The sequence below is a fragment of the Apodemus sylvaticus genome, chromosome 1, assembly GCF_947179515.1.
Source record: "Apodemus sylvaticus chromosome 1, mApoSyl1.1, whole genome shotgun sequence".
In the NCBI taxonomy this organism is placed as follows: Eukaryota; Metazoa; Chordata; class Mammalia; order Rodentia; family Muridae; genus Apodemus; species Apodemus sylvaticus.
Genome location: NC_067472.1, coordinates 124398240 through 124417707, shown reverse-complemented (window position 1 = coordinate 124417707; position 19468 = coordinate 124398240). Strand labels below are relative to the sequence as shown.

The window sequence follows — 19468 nt, the reverse complement described above, 5'->3', positions numbered from 1 at the left end:
GCTATCTCTGGTGTTAGCTGGTCTTGCTGTCTCTGACTGTGACTTGTTCCTCCTGCAAGCCTATGTGTCATTGCTCCTGGGAAACCAGTTCTCTCCTGGAAGAATTTGGATATGGAGTGCTGTGGCACAGGATCAGCTCTGGGCACAGTCCTAATTTATTTATTTTTTTAAAGAAAGCCTGGAGGATGTTTGGGGAGAGGGTAAGATGCCCCAAGACAGATGCCCCAGCTTCTCTTCACATTGTCTTTACATCCTGTGCATTGTAACCCCAGTGCTGGGGGAATAGCATTCTAGATTATGGCTCTAATCCCTGTTTTTTCTAATTCTTAACAACAAGCCACCTTGGGGCTAGGGAGCACTTGTCACTCTTGCAGAGGACCCAGGTTCAATTTCTAGCACAACACAGTATGTAGCCTTTCAATTTTTTGTAACTCCAGTTTCAGGGAATCTGACCTCCATGGGCATCAGGCATGCACTGGTGTAAATGCATATAAGTAAGAAAAACTTGAATAAAATAAAATAAATAAGTAAGTAAATAAATAAATAAATATTGAAAATAAAAATAAAAGCAGACCATCTGTCAGGCATGGTGGTTACCTGTAATCCTACCAGAGGCAGAGGCAAGTGGGTCTCTGTGAGTTCAAGGCCAGCCTGGTCTACATCATGTGTCCCAGGCCAGCCTAAGGCTCTAACTCAAATGTACTCATGGCCTGGAATCTTCTGAGGCTTGTGTGTTTTGTTTGTTGACTGGTGTAATGAGAAAGGTTATTACTTTATAATCCTGGCTGTCCTTAAACTGGCTATCCTCCTGACTCAACCTTCTGGGTGGTGGGATTCTAGACATAGTTCACCATGCTCCAAAACTTTTCCTGAGCTCCCTGCTGACTTGGACTTTTTATTCCCTGAGTCTGTCACTTCCTCCATTTAGAGAGGTCTAGGTCTGGGAAGCAGAGTAGTGTGTGTGTGTGTGTGTGTGTGTGTGTACTGGGCACTGCTCACTCCAGAAACAAATTTAAGTACATTATCATGACCTGAACCTGATTATGGAAAGCCATGAGTAATTTTTGTATTATAACAATCACAGGACTAGAAGCCAGAACTCAATTCTCACGCCAGCTTCAAGGGCTCCCCGGGGAGTCTGGTTCTCAGTGGATGTGTGGGAAAAAAAACAACTTCCCAGGGTGGCCGAATGTCTTCTAGACCCTTGAGGAGAAGAGCTAGTCTCATCACCAAGTGCACACCTAGGCCTGCAGCTCAAAGCCCAGAGTCCAAGTTTAGCCAAGACCTTAGAGGAACCATCAATGTAATAGCCCCATCCCCCATTTCTACCCCCCCCCCCCATTAGAGGCCAGTCCATCCAAATCCTCTCATTTCTCCTTGGAGTTCATTCAAATCCCTGGAGAGCTTACAAGGTTTAATTTTCCGGGGGCTGGAGAAATGACCCGGGTTTCGTTCCCATTGCCCACATAGCAGCTCACAACCATTTGTAGCTCCAGTTCTAGGGGCTCCAACTTCTTCTGGCTTCCATGGATATGTATATATGTGATACACAGAGACACGTGCAGGCAAAATACTCACACACATAAAGCAATAAAATAATACTAAAAATTTTTTAAATATTTTTTTTCTGAGAAAAGGTCTAATGTAGCCCGCTCTGGTTTCCAATTTATTATGTACCCCAAAATGACCTTGAACTCCTGACCCTCCTACTTCCCCAGTGCTAGGCTTATAGGTGTATATCAGCAGGCTAAGCAGTCGCTCAGCCACCTAAGTACATCTTCGGCCTCTGGAAGGCCCACGAAGCCCTGTGCAGGCCCTTGCCGTGACACTCACGGATGCGCCTCAGCTTTGGACTCAGCAAGCCATCTGCACTCTTGTATTTAGAGTGACAGGAGAGAAACTTTGCAGAGAAGCCACCAAAGAAAGGCACGGCGCGGATGGGAGTGAGCGTGGGATGCCTTATGCCTGTGTTACTAGCACCAGGATTTGGGCTAGAGAGGAAAAGGAGGCCTTAGCGGTGATAATGGCTTGGCTTTGCTTTCTGTGGGCCCCATCCAGTGTCTAGCTGCCGATCATGAATATGTAAAATTTTCGGCTGAAGGGAGTTACCTTGTGTAGGGTCAAGGTTTACTCTTATCTGTGGGTCTGAGTCTGCTCCACCACAGGGCTGAGCTGTGGGGAAGCTGGGAGACACCGCTCCGGGAGTGGGAAAGAGCAGGCTGAGATGTGGGGAAGCCGGAACTGGTTGGGGGGGCGGGGGGGGGGTGCAGGCCTGCGATGAGTTCAGTGCTGTGGGGGTTCTCAGGCTCTCCGACACCCAGGTGCAGCTGGGAGTCGAGGAAGAGCAGAGGATGGAGTGTGTAATGAGTCTAGGCCCACAGAAGAGGTTGTTTACCAGAGCTGAAGAATGGGGGAGGAAAAAGATGTGGGGTGAATAGTCCAAGGAAAAACAGCTTAGCCACTGCAACAGTTTAGAGACCAGAAGAACTCATGGAGCTAGCTAGCTCAGTGTCAGAGGTGTAGTTTGCAAGGCACCTAGGAGACTCAACCTTCTGGAACCGTCTTAACTGGGAGTGTAGCTTTTGCCCTCAGGTCAGTGGGAGGATTGTGGGAAGAACTGTGGAGTGGGTGAACAACAAAGGCATTTGCATCTCGGAGACCCAAAGGTTCCTGGACAAACCAGAAGCCACTCTTGCTTGGGCATCCTCTAAAACCCACGGGGTGGTAGAGCAGGTGACCCACCTTTCTCTGTATCCATTTTGCCTGAGTCAGTTACCAGGAGCTCTGGACATTGCTCTGTAGCCACCTAGGAGGAGCTCACACGGAATGTGTGAGACTCAGGGAAAAACTCTGTATGGGGAAGAAATAACTAGGTCTGAGCATATTATCTAAAAGAGCAGACGGACTCCATGTTAGAAATTCGCTCACTCATGTAGCCAAGTCCTAATATTAAGCTCTGTCAGAGACAGCCCATGGTTCGTATCTTTCTATTCCTAAGTAGCAGCTGGTGACCTGGGCAAGCAGTTTCAGTTGAGCATCCTCACCTGAGAGCTCTCTGTCCCTCAAAGTGTGGGTTGAGAGCTGAGCGATATAAAGGTGGAATGTCAACTACCACTCGCTTTCATTAACCAGCTCTATGAAAATCTAGATGGTACCTAGGATGATGAGACGAAAGACATGCTAATCACCTTAGAAGGCTTCCAGTCCACCAGCAAGCCCTCACCCTCCCACCCACATGCCTCTTCTATTGTCCCAACCCAGCTCTTGGTGATCTACAAAGGCAGACAGACTTAGGATCTATCCATAGGTAAATACATCCTGCCAGCACCACACAGCTCCTGATCTTAAGAAAGGGCTAGCATCAAGTGGAGAGGAAGCTCTTCCACTTTCTGTAGATGAGACTTAGTATACACAAAGAGCCTTACATCTCACATCGACACAACCCGGAAATCAGAAAGGATAGAAAGGATACCTGGGCAAGGCTCATTCCAAGGTACCTATGGCCCATGAAATTCCCACTCACATGTGGTCACTGGACACAGAGGTGGGCAAATCAGTTCCAGCCAGCACCACTCCTCTTTGTCAGGTTATCATAGCCACTATGACTCCAACTAGGGATTATGAGGACTGGAGATAGGCAAGCGGTTAGGTGCTTAAGTTGTTCTCCTGTCATCTGCCTTACCTCTCTATCAACTACACTACCGGATAATCATCTTGGTGTTCCCAGCACCCACTGGTTGTTTCAGCATCCTTGGTCTACAGTCAACATCCTGAGTCTCTACTGAGTACCCCTGAACTCTACTATCAGTGTCCTCACAACTACCAGTAGCTCTAATCATTGTCCTCTTCATGGAGTTAGCCAGCATGTACACACACACACACACACACACACACACACGTGCACATACACAAATAAATTTTTTAATAGTAAGGTAAATTGCAGTTGTTTCTATAGAACATTTGAACTACACTGGGATTTTTACTGTTTTTATTTTATTTTATTTATGTCTATGTCTATGGGTATTTTGTCTGTATACTGTGTGCATGCCTGGTGTCCTTGAAGGCCAGAAGAACACATCATTTTCTAGGAACACAAGTCACAAATAGTTGTGAGCAGCTATGTAAGTACTGGGAATTGAACCAGGTCCTCTAGAAGAGCAGCTAGTGCTCTGAACTCCTGAGCCATCTCTCCAGTGCTTATGGGACTTTTTTCTCATTGTCTTTGTGGCATGTGTGTGTGTGTGTGTGTGTGTGTGTGTGTGTGTGTGTGTGTGTGCAGTTTCATCTAGCCCAGACTATACTGAGACTGGCCTTGAATTTCTGATCCTCCTGCCCTAGCTTCCCAAGTACTAGTTTAAAAGTCACTTACCACTTCATAGCTTTAACTACCTATTTTGAAAATTAGTTATACTTGTGTTTAACATGGTATGAGAAGAAATAGCTGCCAGGAAGCCTTTTAGGAAAATCTGTTTACCAAAATTCTACCCAAAGGAAGATGCTGGCATAATTACAAATTCTCAATATTCTCTCTCTCTCTCTCTCTCTCTCTCTCTCTCTCTCTCTCTCTCTCTCTCTCTCTCTCTCTCTCTCTCTCTCTCTCAGAGGATTTTGTTTGTTTTTTGACATAGAGTCTCATGCAGCCCAGGATAGTAACCTTGAACTCCTGGCCTTCCTGCCTCCATCTCCCAAGTGCTAGGATTACAGGTATCTGCCACATTTGGCTGTTTGCCAGTTGATTTTACAACAGGAATCTGCTGATTACCAGAAAAGGTGAAAGGAAAGGGCATATGTCCCCAGAGCTGCCCCGTGTTTCCTCCGTTAGCTCTCCGGTTTCTGGAGGTTTGCCACCTCCTGAAAACTGTTTGATAGGAGACGAGGTAACTGATAAATGACGATTTTGCTTGATTGGCATTTGCTTAACTACCGTTTAAAATTTAGGCAGGCTACAGCTCAGTCATAAAGCATTTGTTTAACATGTAAAAGGTCATGGGATCACCTACCCACATACACAGCCACACGAAATTAACGAATTAACTGTTAATAACTTGGGCTATTTACAACAATATCTGAAGTGATTTATGCTTAGATAACACACCTCATCTTCAGCCGTTTGGGGAAGTGACATACTGAAGTTGGATGCATCCCAAATATAGTTTCCTTCCTCTAAAATAGGATTAACTAAGTCTCCTCTGTCCTTTCTTTAGTTGAAACTGGATACATGCGTACTACACATTTAGAATAGAGTCAGTTAGTGGACTCAGCAAACAAAGCTTAGCAAGCCAGAAGACCCAGATTCAATGCCCAGATCCCATACAAAGGTGGAAGGAGAAAACTGATTCCTCAAGGTGGTCTTCTAACGTTCACATATCCTTTGTGACAAACACACCAAACACATACATTTGAACACATAAAAAATAAATCTTATAAATCTAACTGTAAGTCATAGTTTAAAACTATGGGGACTGGATTCAGTTTTTCAATTATTATAAAATTCCTATTTAACATCTAAGTCTTCCCTGAAGACCCAAAATGTGGTAGTTGAAAGAGTTGAAGTCATAGAACATTGCAGAAAGCCTAGATTGGAGGCCTGAAGCTACACAGAATACTTCTTAGAGGACAGAGAGCAAAGCACCGAGGCATGTGCTGTGTCAGAGCACTCCAAGTTAAGGCAAGAATGTCAAGGAAAACTGACGTGAACCTAACATTCATCGGGGAAGATGCTGTGAGGAAGATGGGGCTAGTCTTGTGGAGGCCATCATGAGGTCTTCCGCTTCATGGAGTTCACTGTAAATATTTGCTTTAATTTTTACAATGGGAAAACAGAGGCACAATGGTTGGAAGAAGGACACAGTAATACCTACCTCCTCCCAAGAGTATTCTAAGGCCCTAAGGACACATTATGAGTGAAAGTGGTCTGTAAACTAAAGAGACTGACAAGGATAGCAAATGCTTCAGTTCCCACCCTTCAAAACAAAGCCAGGACTCAGTCAATGCTACCTCATGCTACCACAGAACTGCCCCAGGGTGAATGTGAATAGGGCTTCCTGGATAAGGTGCCAAAGAGCAGTCCTCACTAGGCGGGGAATAGGGCCAGGGTATGACTGAGATCCTGTGTATCCTCTAAGTAATGGGTTCACAGGAGTAGCAGCTTCTGGTCCCAAGCCCCACTCCTGCCACTGTCCCAAGAATAGTGTGAGTCTTTTAAAAGGCAACCCTAGTTCTTAAGGTTGATGACCCTTAAAGAGCCCCTACCTCCTGAGGGTTTCATATACTACAGTACAGATTTCCTGCAGCACATGCTGAAATAGGTCTGCACCGAAGCTGCTTGTGGGTGTGCTTTATAAATCAGTAGCCAGGGCTCCAGGGAAAGGCCAGCAGTTAAGAGCACTTGCTGCTCTCACAGGAGACCCAGGTTTGGTTCCCAGATCCACATGGTGACTCACAGAAATCCCTAACTCCAGTTCCAGAAGAGGGATCCAATGCCCTCTTCTGACCGTCTTAGGCACCAGGCATGCACCTGCTACAGACATGCATGCAGGCAAAAACTCATACCCATAAATTAAAAAAAAAAAAAAAACTATACAAAATAGTAAATAAACTCAGAAGTATTCTTTCTTGGGTAGTCAAAGAACTCACAGGTTGACTTTTCTTTTTTTCTTTTTGTTTTTTTGAGACAGGGTTTCTCTATGTAACCCTGGCTGTCCTAGAACTTACTCTGTAGACCAGGCTGGCCTCGAACTCACAAATCCGCCTGCCTCTGCCTCCCAAGTGCTGGGATTAAAGGCGTGCACCACCACTGCCCGGCTTTTTCTTTTGGGGGGGGGGGCTTTTTGTTGTTGTTTGTTTTAATTCACCTCGATATTTCTAGGACAAGAGACAGTATCTAAGAACATAAAGCCATTTTGCTAATTTATGTTGTATTGTTTCACTTTATTTCCAAAGCATAAAGAAAGGAAAGAGAACTCACTCACACACACACACACACACACACACACACACACACACACACGAGAGAGAGAGAGAGAGAGAGAGAGAGAGAGAGAGAGAGAGAGAGAGAGAGAGAGCGCTCAATTCTCAAGCTGAAGAGATGGCTCCCAGAGTATTACTACACAATTTTGATGATGTAATTCTCAAACTTGTCCTCTGATCTCCACATGCAAGCTGTGGCATGGGCACAGCTGCATCCACACAGATATCAGACACACACATAGACACACACCCTCAAAGATCAATCTAAAAAAAGTTCTTAGGGCCTGAAGACATACCTCAGTGTCAGAACACTTGCTTGCCACATACAAAGACTTAGGTTTAATCTCACAACGTACAAGAGAAAAGGACACCAGAGCAAAGGAGGAGCTCATAGAAACAAGGTAGCCTCCTGGATTTAAAGATGGAAAACTAATAAAAAGAAACTTGCCCCTGTAGGGCAGGGAGGCTCCAACCTGGGCATGCATCAGCTACCTGAGAGCCTGATACAACACAGACCAGCTTCTATTGAACAAAGCTGAGGTGGCATCCAGAAGAGTGCAGACTCTGAAGGTCCCTGGCCCACACAGCAGTACTGGGTCTAGATCACGGTATCACTCACAGCTGTGTCTTAGTTGGCTCCCATTGACCTTTGGCCCAGTGAATGACCATTATAACTTCCACTTACAGGAACTATTTCACTACTTGCTTATGTAAACTTGTTGCGGGCATTTTAATAGTTTCATTTAAAAACCAAAACCAAAATACATATATGCCTCTGACCTTAATGGGTTCCCTGCTTTGTTAAATTGACCCCAATTTTGTTAAACTGACCCCAATAAAGATGCTCATGCTAACAGTGGGTTTTCCTTGTATCTAGACAACTACAGTTTTTGAGCCTTTTATCATTGTAGGGGAAGCAGATCACTCCCGGAAACTTTGCTTAAGCAAACTGGACCAATTAGTCACGGATACCCAAAGTAAATAATCGAGCAGACTCTGAGAGGATCTGCCTGCAGCACAAGTGTCTGTTTCTGCCCTTAAAACCCAGGTCTCCTTAAGAACTCTTTCAGTTACTAGAGCCAAAGGTCAAGCCAGGCAGCAGCCACAGGCAGAGGTGCTAAGTCTGTGGATTTCTTCTCCAAGTCCTCTCAGTCTCTGCACTGCTTGGTTGCTAAGTGTGGAGGTCCTCTGTCCAACCCCCGCCATTCTGCCTGTTCACCAGTCCCATTCATTCAGAAAAACAGGTGTCCCTGTTAAAATTAGCTGTCTCAAACTGCAAAATATCTCAGATCCCTATACCAGCTTTAAAAGGAAAGTGAAAATAACCACCATTCAGCCGTTAACTGACATTTCCAGAATTAGTCACACACACACACACACACACACACAGAGAGAGAGAGAGAGAGAGAGAGAGAGAGAGAGAGAGACTGAGAGACGGAGAGAGTTTTGCATTCTTACCAAGAACTCAGGATGAACAAGTCCAAACTTTAAACTGACAGAGAAAGGCTTCTTGTCTTGTTTTGATCTTTCCCCCTGGTAGTGCTTGAAAGCCTGTTCTGTCCCATTTCCTTGGGCTGACTGTCAGAGACAATGACTTTTGTTTAGGGAATTTAGCTGTTTTTCTGTCTTTCTCTTTAGCATTCCTAAGCAAGTTCTTGACATCTCTTGGTCAGAAAAGACTCTGCTATAAGTCTGACTTACAAACCTTGACCTGGAAAGTCAGAAGAACCCAGGAATGGACTGGAAGTTAGGGTGGTGAAGTTTAATTTACATATTTATAAAAAGGATGAGTGAAATGAGGCCATTCTGATTTTGTTCCTGGAACCAGTAACTCTGTTGACCTCATTACAGCCTATTATGAAATAGGTTGATGTACTTCTTAAAAAAAAAAAAAAATCAAGGATTATTTAAAAGAGAAGTTTGGCAACTAATATAATGGAAGGAAGTTAGAATGCTAAAGACAAGTATCCAAGTCCCTTACCAGGCACTGCAGACACACAGAAGGGTGCTGTGGGTCACTCACTCTGGCTTCTAAAAACCTGCTGCAAAGACAGATAATTTCAAGACACCTACTGTTGGACAAACCAAAGAAAAAAAAAAGAAATTAAATATTGTACTGCTCAAGGGCAGAGATTTCTAACATTCCGCACTCAACCCCTATCATATACACAAGCACTGAGACAACTGTTACTTGTTTGTGAGAAAGAGCAGTTTCAAATTTAATGTGGAGACTAGCTCGTTAATGTCATGCAAGGAGATAGGGAAAGTCTTTTTCCCTTTTGGCTTGCAGAGTTTTAAAATTAGTTCTTCAAGTAGTTGAGTCCAAGAATAAACTGACAATTCTTTTTTCTTAATTACCAAAATTACAGGTTTCTGGCCCTTAATTCCTTTCAGTTTATTCTGTGAGCTGCAGACTAAAGGAACCATACAAAATTTAGACTTTATCATTATTTGTGTAAACCCAACGAATAGAAACAATTTTCATGTGTACACAGGATTTCTTGTGGCATCTCTCTTCCCAACCTCCCTGAAGCTGATCTAAACTTAACAAAAGGGAGTAGGGACATACTCAAGGTCACCTTATTTTACTTTAAACTTGATCTCTTGCAAGAGCTAATTAGAGAAATCCACTGCTCCTTTGTCTGTTATTCCATTCCTAATCCATACTTGTTGTCTGAGACAGCCTGTGCTGGCCTCAAGGCTTCTATTCCAGCCTCTTCAGTATTGGAATTGGAGGTGGGAGACACCACAGCCAGCTTTTCCCTGACCACTGGAAATAAGATGCATACACCATGTTACTTTAACTGTTTTTTAGAAAGTGTGGGAAAAATTGATTTTACAAGTTAAATTTCATATTCTTGCAATAAATACAGCCACTCAAGCAAGTCAGCCACATGGCTTTCTTCACTAATATTTTATGGTGAAAACTTTTCACAGACATGGGCACTGCAAAGGTTTAAGCACAATAAATCCCCCTGAAAATGCAAATGATACGGAGCCTATAGGAGTTTCTGTGTTTGTGGCTCTCCCAGGTTTCAAGGCTGTAGATAAGTTTGTCGTTCTTTTTAATAAGAAACTATTCAATGTCTTCAGCAAACCATAAACTCCCTTAAAGAGCCCATCCCAAAATCCTTTATATAGCTACTGAAAAGCCAAACTACATGGACATAATTTCAATCAACAAAATATTCTTTCAATACAAACCCAACCATTTGAATCAAGGTCATAAAAACAAGCCCTTCACTGATAATTACGCTCTAGAAAGTTCTTAAAGTATCTAGAAAGTATCTCCAGAAGATAGCCTCCTCTATCAAACTGCCTAGAACCTTCTATAAAGCCATAGAGATTTCTGAGTTAGGCCTAGCCACCGAAGATGCTAAAGGCACTCAGTTGATACACAGTGCTGTTAACTCCCATGCAAAATCCTGTGAGCTGGCAAGGCAGCATCCCACACAGCATTAGGAAGTACTTTAATCTGAAAATGGCAGGCCGAATACTAATCAGACTTCGGCAAGCCTGAACGGTGTGGCTCATGGCGATACAGAAATGAAGGACAAAGAGAGCTAGATTACTTGCCAGAAAAGCTAGAGGGAAGTCCCCCGCGAGCAGCCCTCCCCCACGCACTATACAATCCAATCACATTTCGCTTGCCTTTAAAAATAGATCACATACATTTGTCTCTCTAGGGTGCAAGGATGCTCAGAGGAAGAATACTTGAGGGAACAGTGGAAAAGGTTGGGCACTGGGGATTCACTTGCTGACTGAAGTAAACCTTTTCTCCCACAGCTCCTCCCCACCGATGACAGGCCTCAAGCACAGTTAGCGAAAATACAGTAATTGCAAAAAGCCATCTGAGAAACATAACAATTTAATAGATGAAATAAATACTCCAGTACATGCAGGGTAAAAACTTGACATTGGGGGGAAAAATCACTCTATAGTGTAATTTAAAAAATAAAACACACGCTCACAGTAGCTTTCCCCCCACTTGCAAATCATATGGCAAAGTCATACTCTTTTCACACCATGTATACTCTAATGCAACAAAAATAACGACATACAAAAAGGTAGCTACATCCATGTCTAAAGGAGTGAAAACTGAGGTAACCTTTCATTTAATTAAAAAGAAGAAAGAAATGAACCCATGACCTCTTTCCTGCCCGATTGATAACTGAGTTGAGGGGCTGAGTGTATAAGGGTAATCCTGCAGCCAGGATTTCTGAGTCTGAGTCCCTATAGTGAGCTGGTAGACACCCGGGCCCTCTGAGTACAAGTTGAGTGCATGGCCCTGCCTTCTGGAAAATTCCTCTTGAGCATTTAACGTGGGGGAGGGGGTCACCTATGGTTTCTTTGGTATAAATGGAGAGGGGAGGAGTTAAGTGTCTTCCTTTAGCCGGGGGTGGAAACGGGTATGGGGGCTTAGGTGGGGGTGGGGTGGGGGAGTGCTAATTCACAGAATTGGAATTCACTGGCGGTAAAGTCCTGGGTGAAGACCTTTCCCTTAAAGCCTGAGATAGCAGGGTGCAGCCTTCAGACACGGCACAGGCCGAGTTCCTCAGCCTCTCCCTGTGGTCCGACATCTTGGCGCTCCCATCTGGGTGCTGCGCCAGATCCCTGAGGCACTGGGTCAAGAGCACGCAGGCCGACACCACACTCATGGCACCTCCCAGGATGGCGGTCTGCACCGCCTTGCCCTCAGTGCTCACAGCAGCTGCGCGACCCAGGAACTGAGGCTCGGTGGCAAAGCCCACCAAAGCGCTCACCGCCTGCACCAAGGGCCCACTGAAGAGCGCGCAGCGACTGCGGGCCAGCTCGCTGGGTGCCGCCTTCACTTCGCGCACACATGCTAAGAGCGCCGAGGCACTGGTGCTCATGCACTTGACGCCCAGCTTGAACTGTTCGCGCGAGAAGCGGTCCCGTGACTTGTCACTGGCCAGGGCGCACGCATCCGTCAGGAACTTGAGGTTTCGAGACAGGCCCTGCGACACCTCCAACAGCAGCTGCGGGGTCATGTCTGCCAGTGGGGTGGCTCGCAGCACAGCGCAGCCTTGCTCCACCTCGTGGCGGCAGCGTGTCACACGGTAGCGGTCCACAAGGCCTGGCTGGGCAGGTTGAGCGCCCGGCGTGGCAACGGCTGCCAGGTAGGCCGCATGTGCAGAACACTCGGTCAGCGACACCACCAAGTCACCCAGTTCCACGAGACTGTCCCCCGCCTCTCCGAAGCGGCCCATGTTGAGCTGGCTCTGCACGTCGTGGGTGAGAATGGACAGCCCCTTAGTGCGCGCGATGATGGTGTCCCGGCACTGCTCGAAGGACTCCGCACCAGCGCCAGGGGAGGCGGGGCCTTCGAAGAGCACCGGCCGCGCCTCGCTCGACAGCAGCAGCAGGTCGGCCACCAGCTGCATCTTGCCCTTGCAGTGATCACAGATGGACACCAGCCTCTTCCGCGGCTGCGAGCTGGCCCCGCCGACGGCGCTCCCAGGAGCCGGAGAAGCCGCCTCGCCAGTGGGCTTCCCGGCGCTGCCGCTAGCCATCGCGCCCAGGGGGCACTGGCATGCCGCTGGGGAGCCCGCTACCACCGCCGCCGCGACTCAGCTGGCCAGGGCCGCGCTGCCTTCCGCGCACCATCATGCCACCCACCGCGGCGGGCACAGAGATCCGGGTGGCGGCGGCCGGTGGCCGGGCGTCGCGGGGCGGGCCCAAGCCCGCGGCAAGCTCTTCGGGGGCGCTGTGTAGCTCGCGGGAACCGTGAGCCGGGGCACGGCAGACTCTTAGTCCGCGCCCCTCTTCACGAGCCTACCAGAAAAGTCCCCAATGCTGGGCTGTCGCCACCTTCCTGGGCATGGCCGGCCGGGCCGCCGGAGCGGAGAGGGCGGGACAGGGAGGCTGGGAGTTGTCCTTCCTTCCTTCCTTCCTTTGAAATCAAAATCCTCTGCTCCTAGAGGAGCGCGGGCGGCGGCCCCGGCAGGCTTTGCTGTCAGCCGCTGCGCTGCGGCGATCCGCCTCAGCAGCGCACGTGGGCTTCAGGGGCGGCGACCCCGCCAGACGGTCCTTGCTGGCGACGGCGGCCGGAGCAGACGCCCGGGGGCGCGCGGCCGCATCTCCTGCTCCGGCTCTTAGGGCGCTGGGCGGCCACAGGGCCGAGGGCGTGGCTGGCTCTGTGGCGGCCGCGCGGAGTCAGTCGGGCGGGAGGCTGCAACGCAGGGTGCTGGGCGGCCGCGCCTTCCCGCCTGGCGGTTCAGAGTGCGCGGCCCGGCGCCGCGGCGGCACGCCCTCCCCGCCTGAATGGCCTGCGACCGGCGACCGGCTGTCGTGGAGATCCCATCTCTGTTTCCCCGCAGAGCCCGCGGGCCCCCGCGCATCCGACGCCCCAGGGTGGTCGGCTCAGAAGGTGAGCCCGGCGTCGCAGAGGCCGACCGGGGCCCGGACTCCTGCCATGTTTGTCAACCAGCAACTTCCGAGCGACCTCCGAGCAACTGAAAGGAAGGGCGGAGATCGCAGGCCAGAGGACACCCGCCTGCCCGCGCACGGTTGCGGCTTTTGCCTCCTCGCGTCCGCCTCGCCCCCGGCTCGCCGCCGCCACCTCGTCCGTAACCTCCCCGGAGCCTATAGGAATCTTTTGTGTGGCGTCACCGCCTTTCGTTTAAATCCCGCTTCCTCCTCTCGCCCTTCCTCCCGCCCCCTCCGCCGATCCCGGATGCTTGCGCGATGCGCTGCTCCTCCCCCGGGAAGCTGGGGGCCGTGGGAGGACGCCGCGCCCAGCCCCGACGCTGCGGCCCTGGGGCCGGTGGTCCCTGCATCCGGAGAGGCTGGGAAGCGTGTGTGGTGGTGGAAGGCCCGCCCTCGCTCCGCGCCCAAGCGCTGTGCACACCCTGGGGACACCGGGGCGCAGCCGCTAGTGGCCTTACGTAAGCTCTCAGCCTGCCCCCGGACTCGATGCTTCCTCCCCGCCGAGGGAGCTAGTGTAAAAGGTGATCTGTTTTGCTTGCTTGGGAAGGATGCCACTCACTATTCCCTGGTTCTCCCCACCGCCTCCGGATCCCAATCACCTCTGAGATTCGATGACTTTTGCAAGCCCTCCTCCACCCTTTGTTGTGTTCGACCCTCTCCTGTGGGTGGGTTTCCGAAAAGCTGTGAAAAAGAGCGCTGGCCACGCTCAAGTCCAGACAGCTAGTGGAGCTCAGAGATAGACACTCCCTGGGATTGGTCTTTCACTCAGCTGGTTAGTAGTAGTGGATAAAAGTTCTCTCTCCAAGTCAGGTAGTGTATGCTGACCTCGGTTCCTGCTGGCTAGAATTCTCCTGTGCCTTGATTCCCCCTTTCCTGACTCCATCTATATAATGAAATAATAGCAGCCATTGTTAAGTAAAGAGCCTGTCTCTGGAGGTAAACACTGTTATCTCTGGGTTACAGGCTGGGAAACTGGTGGCCCCAGACGGCCCCCTGCCCTGTAACTAGGGATTAAACGTAGGACCTTGAGCTACTGTTCTTTTTATTTATTAATTTAACTGATTAACTTGTGCAGCCTGGCTTTGTACTTCTGATCCTCCGCCCTCAGGGTCTCAATCCTTGTGATTGTAAGCCTAGGCCTTAAGGCCTTGTGGCCAGGTGGACTAAGTGACCCCCCCCCCAAGCTCTTGACCATAGCAGATGGCTAGAAGAGATAGTCCCCCACCCCCACCGGCTACAGCCACCCCGTTTCTTTGTGCAGGCCTTGTCTGCCAGAAACTCCTGGAACACCTGGGCCTCCTCCCAGCAAAACACTCTCCTCTCAACAGCCCTGAAGTCTGCTGGTGCCCAGCACAGCCCGTGTGTGCTCGGCCAATGGAAATGTTTGCTTTTCTGTCTCTTCCTAGGACCTCCATGTCTACATTTTTAAGCCTGCTATAAATGTTATTTATAAGTTGGATGACCTCAGATTTATCGTCCACACCCCCAGTAGTTTACAGAACAGATAAAAACCTGGATAGTCACCGCACTCATAACAACAACAACAAAAGCCCCTGCAGATTCTCTAGATTGTAGGTGAACCAACTGTCTGCAAACTGAAGCTAGTAAAACTGATGGCTCTCTTAACAAGAAGTGATTCTGTGGGGCTACTTCTTCCATGGTAACCCAGGAATCGCAGTTAGTCCTAAAGAATAGTTTCCTTAATTCTAAGAACCTAAGAGGGGCCGGCAGGCTAGCTCAGCAGGCAATGGTGCCTGCCACCAAGGCTTCATGTCTTAGATAGCGCCAGTCTTCCTAACCTGATCTTCCCAGGTTCTTTCTTCGTTTCCCCTGCCATTGTTCACTTACAGCTCAAACACTGCCTATCTGCCATGTGCCAGCCCTAGTTCAAGGCACTGAGCTTACATCATAGACTGTGGTAGGCAGCCTTTGCCTATGAAGATTAGAGTCCAGGAAGGGCAGGTTCACAACAAGAGCTCCCAGTTCAGTGAAAGCACAGGACAGAATGGACAGCATAGCAAGTACTGCACACTACGGTTGTTTTGGTCAAGTTGGGCAGACTTATGCATTCTGATCAGTGCATGGGAAATCGAGGTGACCTGCAAGCCCAAGCAGTGGAAACCAAATCTAAGATCCCTGTTCCTTCTCACCTGCTGTAACTGCTGGATGGGTAGGGATGGTGAGGGGGGACTGTGCCCAGCACCATCCACCTTCAGAGACCTTTCATCTTCCCTGACACTCTACCTGTGAAATAGCATCTCTCCATTCTCCTAGTCTCTGGCCATCACCAGCTTCATCCGTGAACTTGATTATTTGAAGTCTTCTGCTCTTTTGTGCCTGTCTTATTTCATTAAGCATAAGGTCATTGAGGTTAATCAGTGCTACAATGCATCACAATGTCCATTTTATAGGAAATAATATTCACTTGTATGTACTTTGGACATTCATACTGAAGTTTCATGGTACAACCCCGGAATTCATGGACTGGCAACCAAGCTGTCTGTGGTACACAGTGCCACCCAGTGGTTGGTAAGGAGCAGTCTTGGCCATAGCTTAACGTTTGACTTGGTTTTATGTTTGTGCTCACAGGTGGACAGTGATCTCAGGTGATCTTTCTTACACGTTTGCAGACATCATGGTTCATTCTTGTTCTTTGGCCAGGTGTAGTGTCACACACTAGCACTTGGGAGGCAGAGCCAGCAGGATCAGGAGTTCCAGATCATCTGCCAGCTATGTAAGGAGTTTAAAACAAACCAGGACTAGCCTAAAATCATCATCAACAACAAGTAACACTTCTCCCGGAGAAGGACAATTGCAACTGAAGGATGCAGTCCCATGCCTGTTTTTCATCACAGTTGATACATAAGAAAGAGCCCCTTATTGGCTAGGGTGCAGAATTACCATGGATTTACCCTCCATACTTGGTATATTCTCTAGCCCTCCGGCACATCCTGATCCTGTCCAGTAACACACTTGTGGCAAGACTTTGGCCTTCAGTTTCTCACCTTCTTTGTTGGTTCTGTAGTGAGCAAGGAAGCTGTGCACAGGCCCAGTGAAGGCACTGGCACAAATGCCTGAGCATTCGGCTTCCAGTATCTAGGGGAGTGGGGATTTCCTCCTATTGTTTTCCAGGGAATCCTGCGATGTTACTACTGCTATAAACCTCACTGGCACCATGGTAAGGCCAGTGGGAGAAAAGATGACTCCCAGGATTTAGGGACCATAGGTAGCTAACGCTAATCATTCCTGGCCAGGATACCTGGTCGTCAGCACTTAGAGATTAACTCGGGCTGTTGCTGCCTCACACAGAGCTTCTCTGGACCTGTAGACACACTAGGGCATGTCAGTCCCTTGTTTCTACTGTGCTGTCCGCAGAACCTAGTGGAGGCCGTTGCCATGCTGTTTGGGACTACTGACTTAGCTCCCTCTACAATTTGGTTAACCTGTGAAGAACAGAGGAAATATCTTTGCTCCCCTACATCTGAGTGCCTTGCATAGTCATCAGACAGTGTTAATAGCATCCATTCCTCAGACCTTCCCACAATTTGATTCTTAAAGGGTTAATGTTTGGTTCCTACCAGGTCCTAGGCCTCATTGATGATGGTGTCACTTCAGGTTTTGTATATTGTACATGCAAGGTTTCAGATAGTGCTAGAAGGTGTTGCTCTTCCTCCTTAGCTGTGGAGGACATAGGCCAGCATGAACCCAGGATCATGTTCTCATTAAACTTAGGGTGCACTAGGGGTGAGTATTTAACCCAGAGCCTGGCCCCTTGTTTAGGCACTGAATACAGTTTTACATCGGGCCCCTCTTCTCCAGCTCCATAGTGCACTGCCTCAGATGTGGTTCAGATTCCGGGGCCCTCTGAGTTCTCCTGGCTCTAGACTGAAACTATTCTCTATATGGCTACTAGTGTTCCTATGCTGTAAGCCTCACTGGTGGTACCATGGTAGATGAAAGGCATCAGGGAAGAAAGTGTTCTGGATTCCTGGGTCCATATTTTTGTTCCATGGCTATACCATGTATTTGACCACAGTTGACTAGTTCCAAGACTAAAATAAATTCAGGGTCAGGATCTGGGGAGATGGCTCAGAGAGTAAAGCACTTGCTGAGCAAGCGTGGGGACCAAAGTTTGGATTCCTGGGATCCACATAAAGCTGGGTGGGCCAGCCCTCAAGGAGACAGAAAAGGGAATCTCTGTAGTAAGCTAGCTAGCCAGAGTAGTAGAAATGGTAAACTCCGGGTTGAAAGAAAATGACCTGCTTCAAGGTATTATTAAGGGGAAATCAATGAAGGGAGACACTAGCTATTAACCTGGCCTTCACATAAATATCTCTCTCTTTCTCTCTCTCTCTCTCTCTCTCTCTCTCTCTCTCTCTCTCTCTCTCTCTCTCTTTCTCTTTCTCTCTCTCTCTCTCACACACACACACACAATAAGTACATACATTTACCATGGCATGATCCCTTTAGTTCCTGACCTGGAATCAGTAGGATGTACTGTAGATAGCTTAGCCCCTCTGCTATTGCAAACCTTTCTATATGACACCAAGGACTTCAGGTTCACCTTCCTGCCAATGTCTCACCTGCCCAACAGTAAATGGTTAGGCAAATGAGGTTCTTCAGGGTTCCAAAACACCAAAATATACTTAGTGTATCAAATGTTGAAAATGGAGTTGCTCCAGATGTTTTCAGATGAATGGAGTAGGAGCCAGATGTGCTTCCTCCTCAGACGACAGTCAGTAGCCCTGGAACTTCTGACTTGTTTTAACAATTGTGGTACAATATTTAAAAAGAAAAAAAGAGAGGGAGAAAGAAAAGAAACTTTTTATTTTCAGTAACTAGATATTTCGGGCCAAAAAAAAACAGCATTTTTTTTTTAGCCTTACCTTGGCAGTTGGCAGAATGAATGACCAGGGTGACCCCGCCCTGCAGAGCACATGATCTGCCACAGCTGTGCGTGTTTTTTAGCATGACTGTGCCAGGACAGAGCTCCAAGCCGCTGGGTGGAGCAGTGCGCCCTTGGGAGACGGCTCATGACATTTCCCCTATGATTTCAGAAAAGAAAAAAAAGGTCCTCTTTTTTTCCTCCGTATGAGTTGATTCTGCACAATGTCAACAGAAAATGTCCTTGTGTTTATTCATATCCATGCATGAATATGGAAAAAATCAGCCACTTCACTACAGTGGGAATAAATGCACACTGCATCTGACCTTAGAGTGAAGGTCAGTAAGGCACACGTTGCCAGTTAACTCTTTTCTTAACCTCCGCTTTATGCTTTTCCCAACAAGCCTAAATTAGATTGTGATGGAAGCAAATGCAGCTAAGTGATTACTCCCCAACGCTTCCCAGAGAGGTAACTCAGTAAGACCGGAAATGCTGTGCACAGTTCCCGAATAGGATGCTCTTCCCTCAGCTTGCCTGATTCCCCAGTTCCTTTGAGGAATGTCACCTGATGGCTGGAGTACCAGTAGACATCCTGGAACTTTTGATGACCTTGAGGATGGAAACTCCAGACCTGTGTGATAGGGCCATATGAGAAAGAAGGCTAGATAGCCCAGAAAGACTTTTACTTAGACATTTTGTAAAGGATTTGCACTATATGAAACCTATTAACTCTGTCTATCCCAAGCATAGAGGAAAAAAGACAGGGGAAATAGAAATAATAACCACGAGTGAGGAAACAAAAACAAAACACTGATGTAGTAGTGAAGAATCCTATATACTGGTGGCAGTATCACATGCCTCTAACCCAGCACTTGGGAGGCAGAGTCAGGCAGATCTCTGAGTTCTAGGTCAGCTTGATCTACAGACTGAGTTCCAGGTTAGCCAGGGAAACTCAGTCTTGGAAAAACAAACAAACAAGACAAAAAATACCCCCAAACTAAAAAGCAGTCAAGGGATGAAGCACTCAAGCACCCAAGTATGCTTAGAATAGAGTATGCTGATGTAAACATTGAAAGCCCAGTCTGGAGATACTTTCACACTTGTGAGATGAATGGTATGCAGTATGTGACACCTTCGGGTCAGTACTTAAACTATATTTTTCAA

At 47.9% G+C, this 19468-nt stretch overlaps 1 protein-coding gene across 1 annotated transcript; it reads right to left on the bottom strand.

Annotated features, from left to right (window-relative positions):
- Positions 1-10819: 10819 nt before the first annotated feature.
- On the bottom strand, positions 10820-13232 carry Tlnrd1 (talin rod domain containing 1). Its single transcript, XM_052159381.1, has one exon. The coding sequence runs from the start codon at positions 12501-12503 to the stop codon at positions 11415-11417; it is 1089 nt and encodes a 362-aa protein (XP_052015341.1). The 5' UTR covers positions 12504-13232; the 3' UTR covers positions 10820-11414.
- Between the last annotated feature and the right edge of the window lie 6236 nt (positions 13233-19468).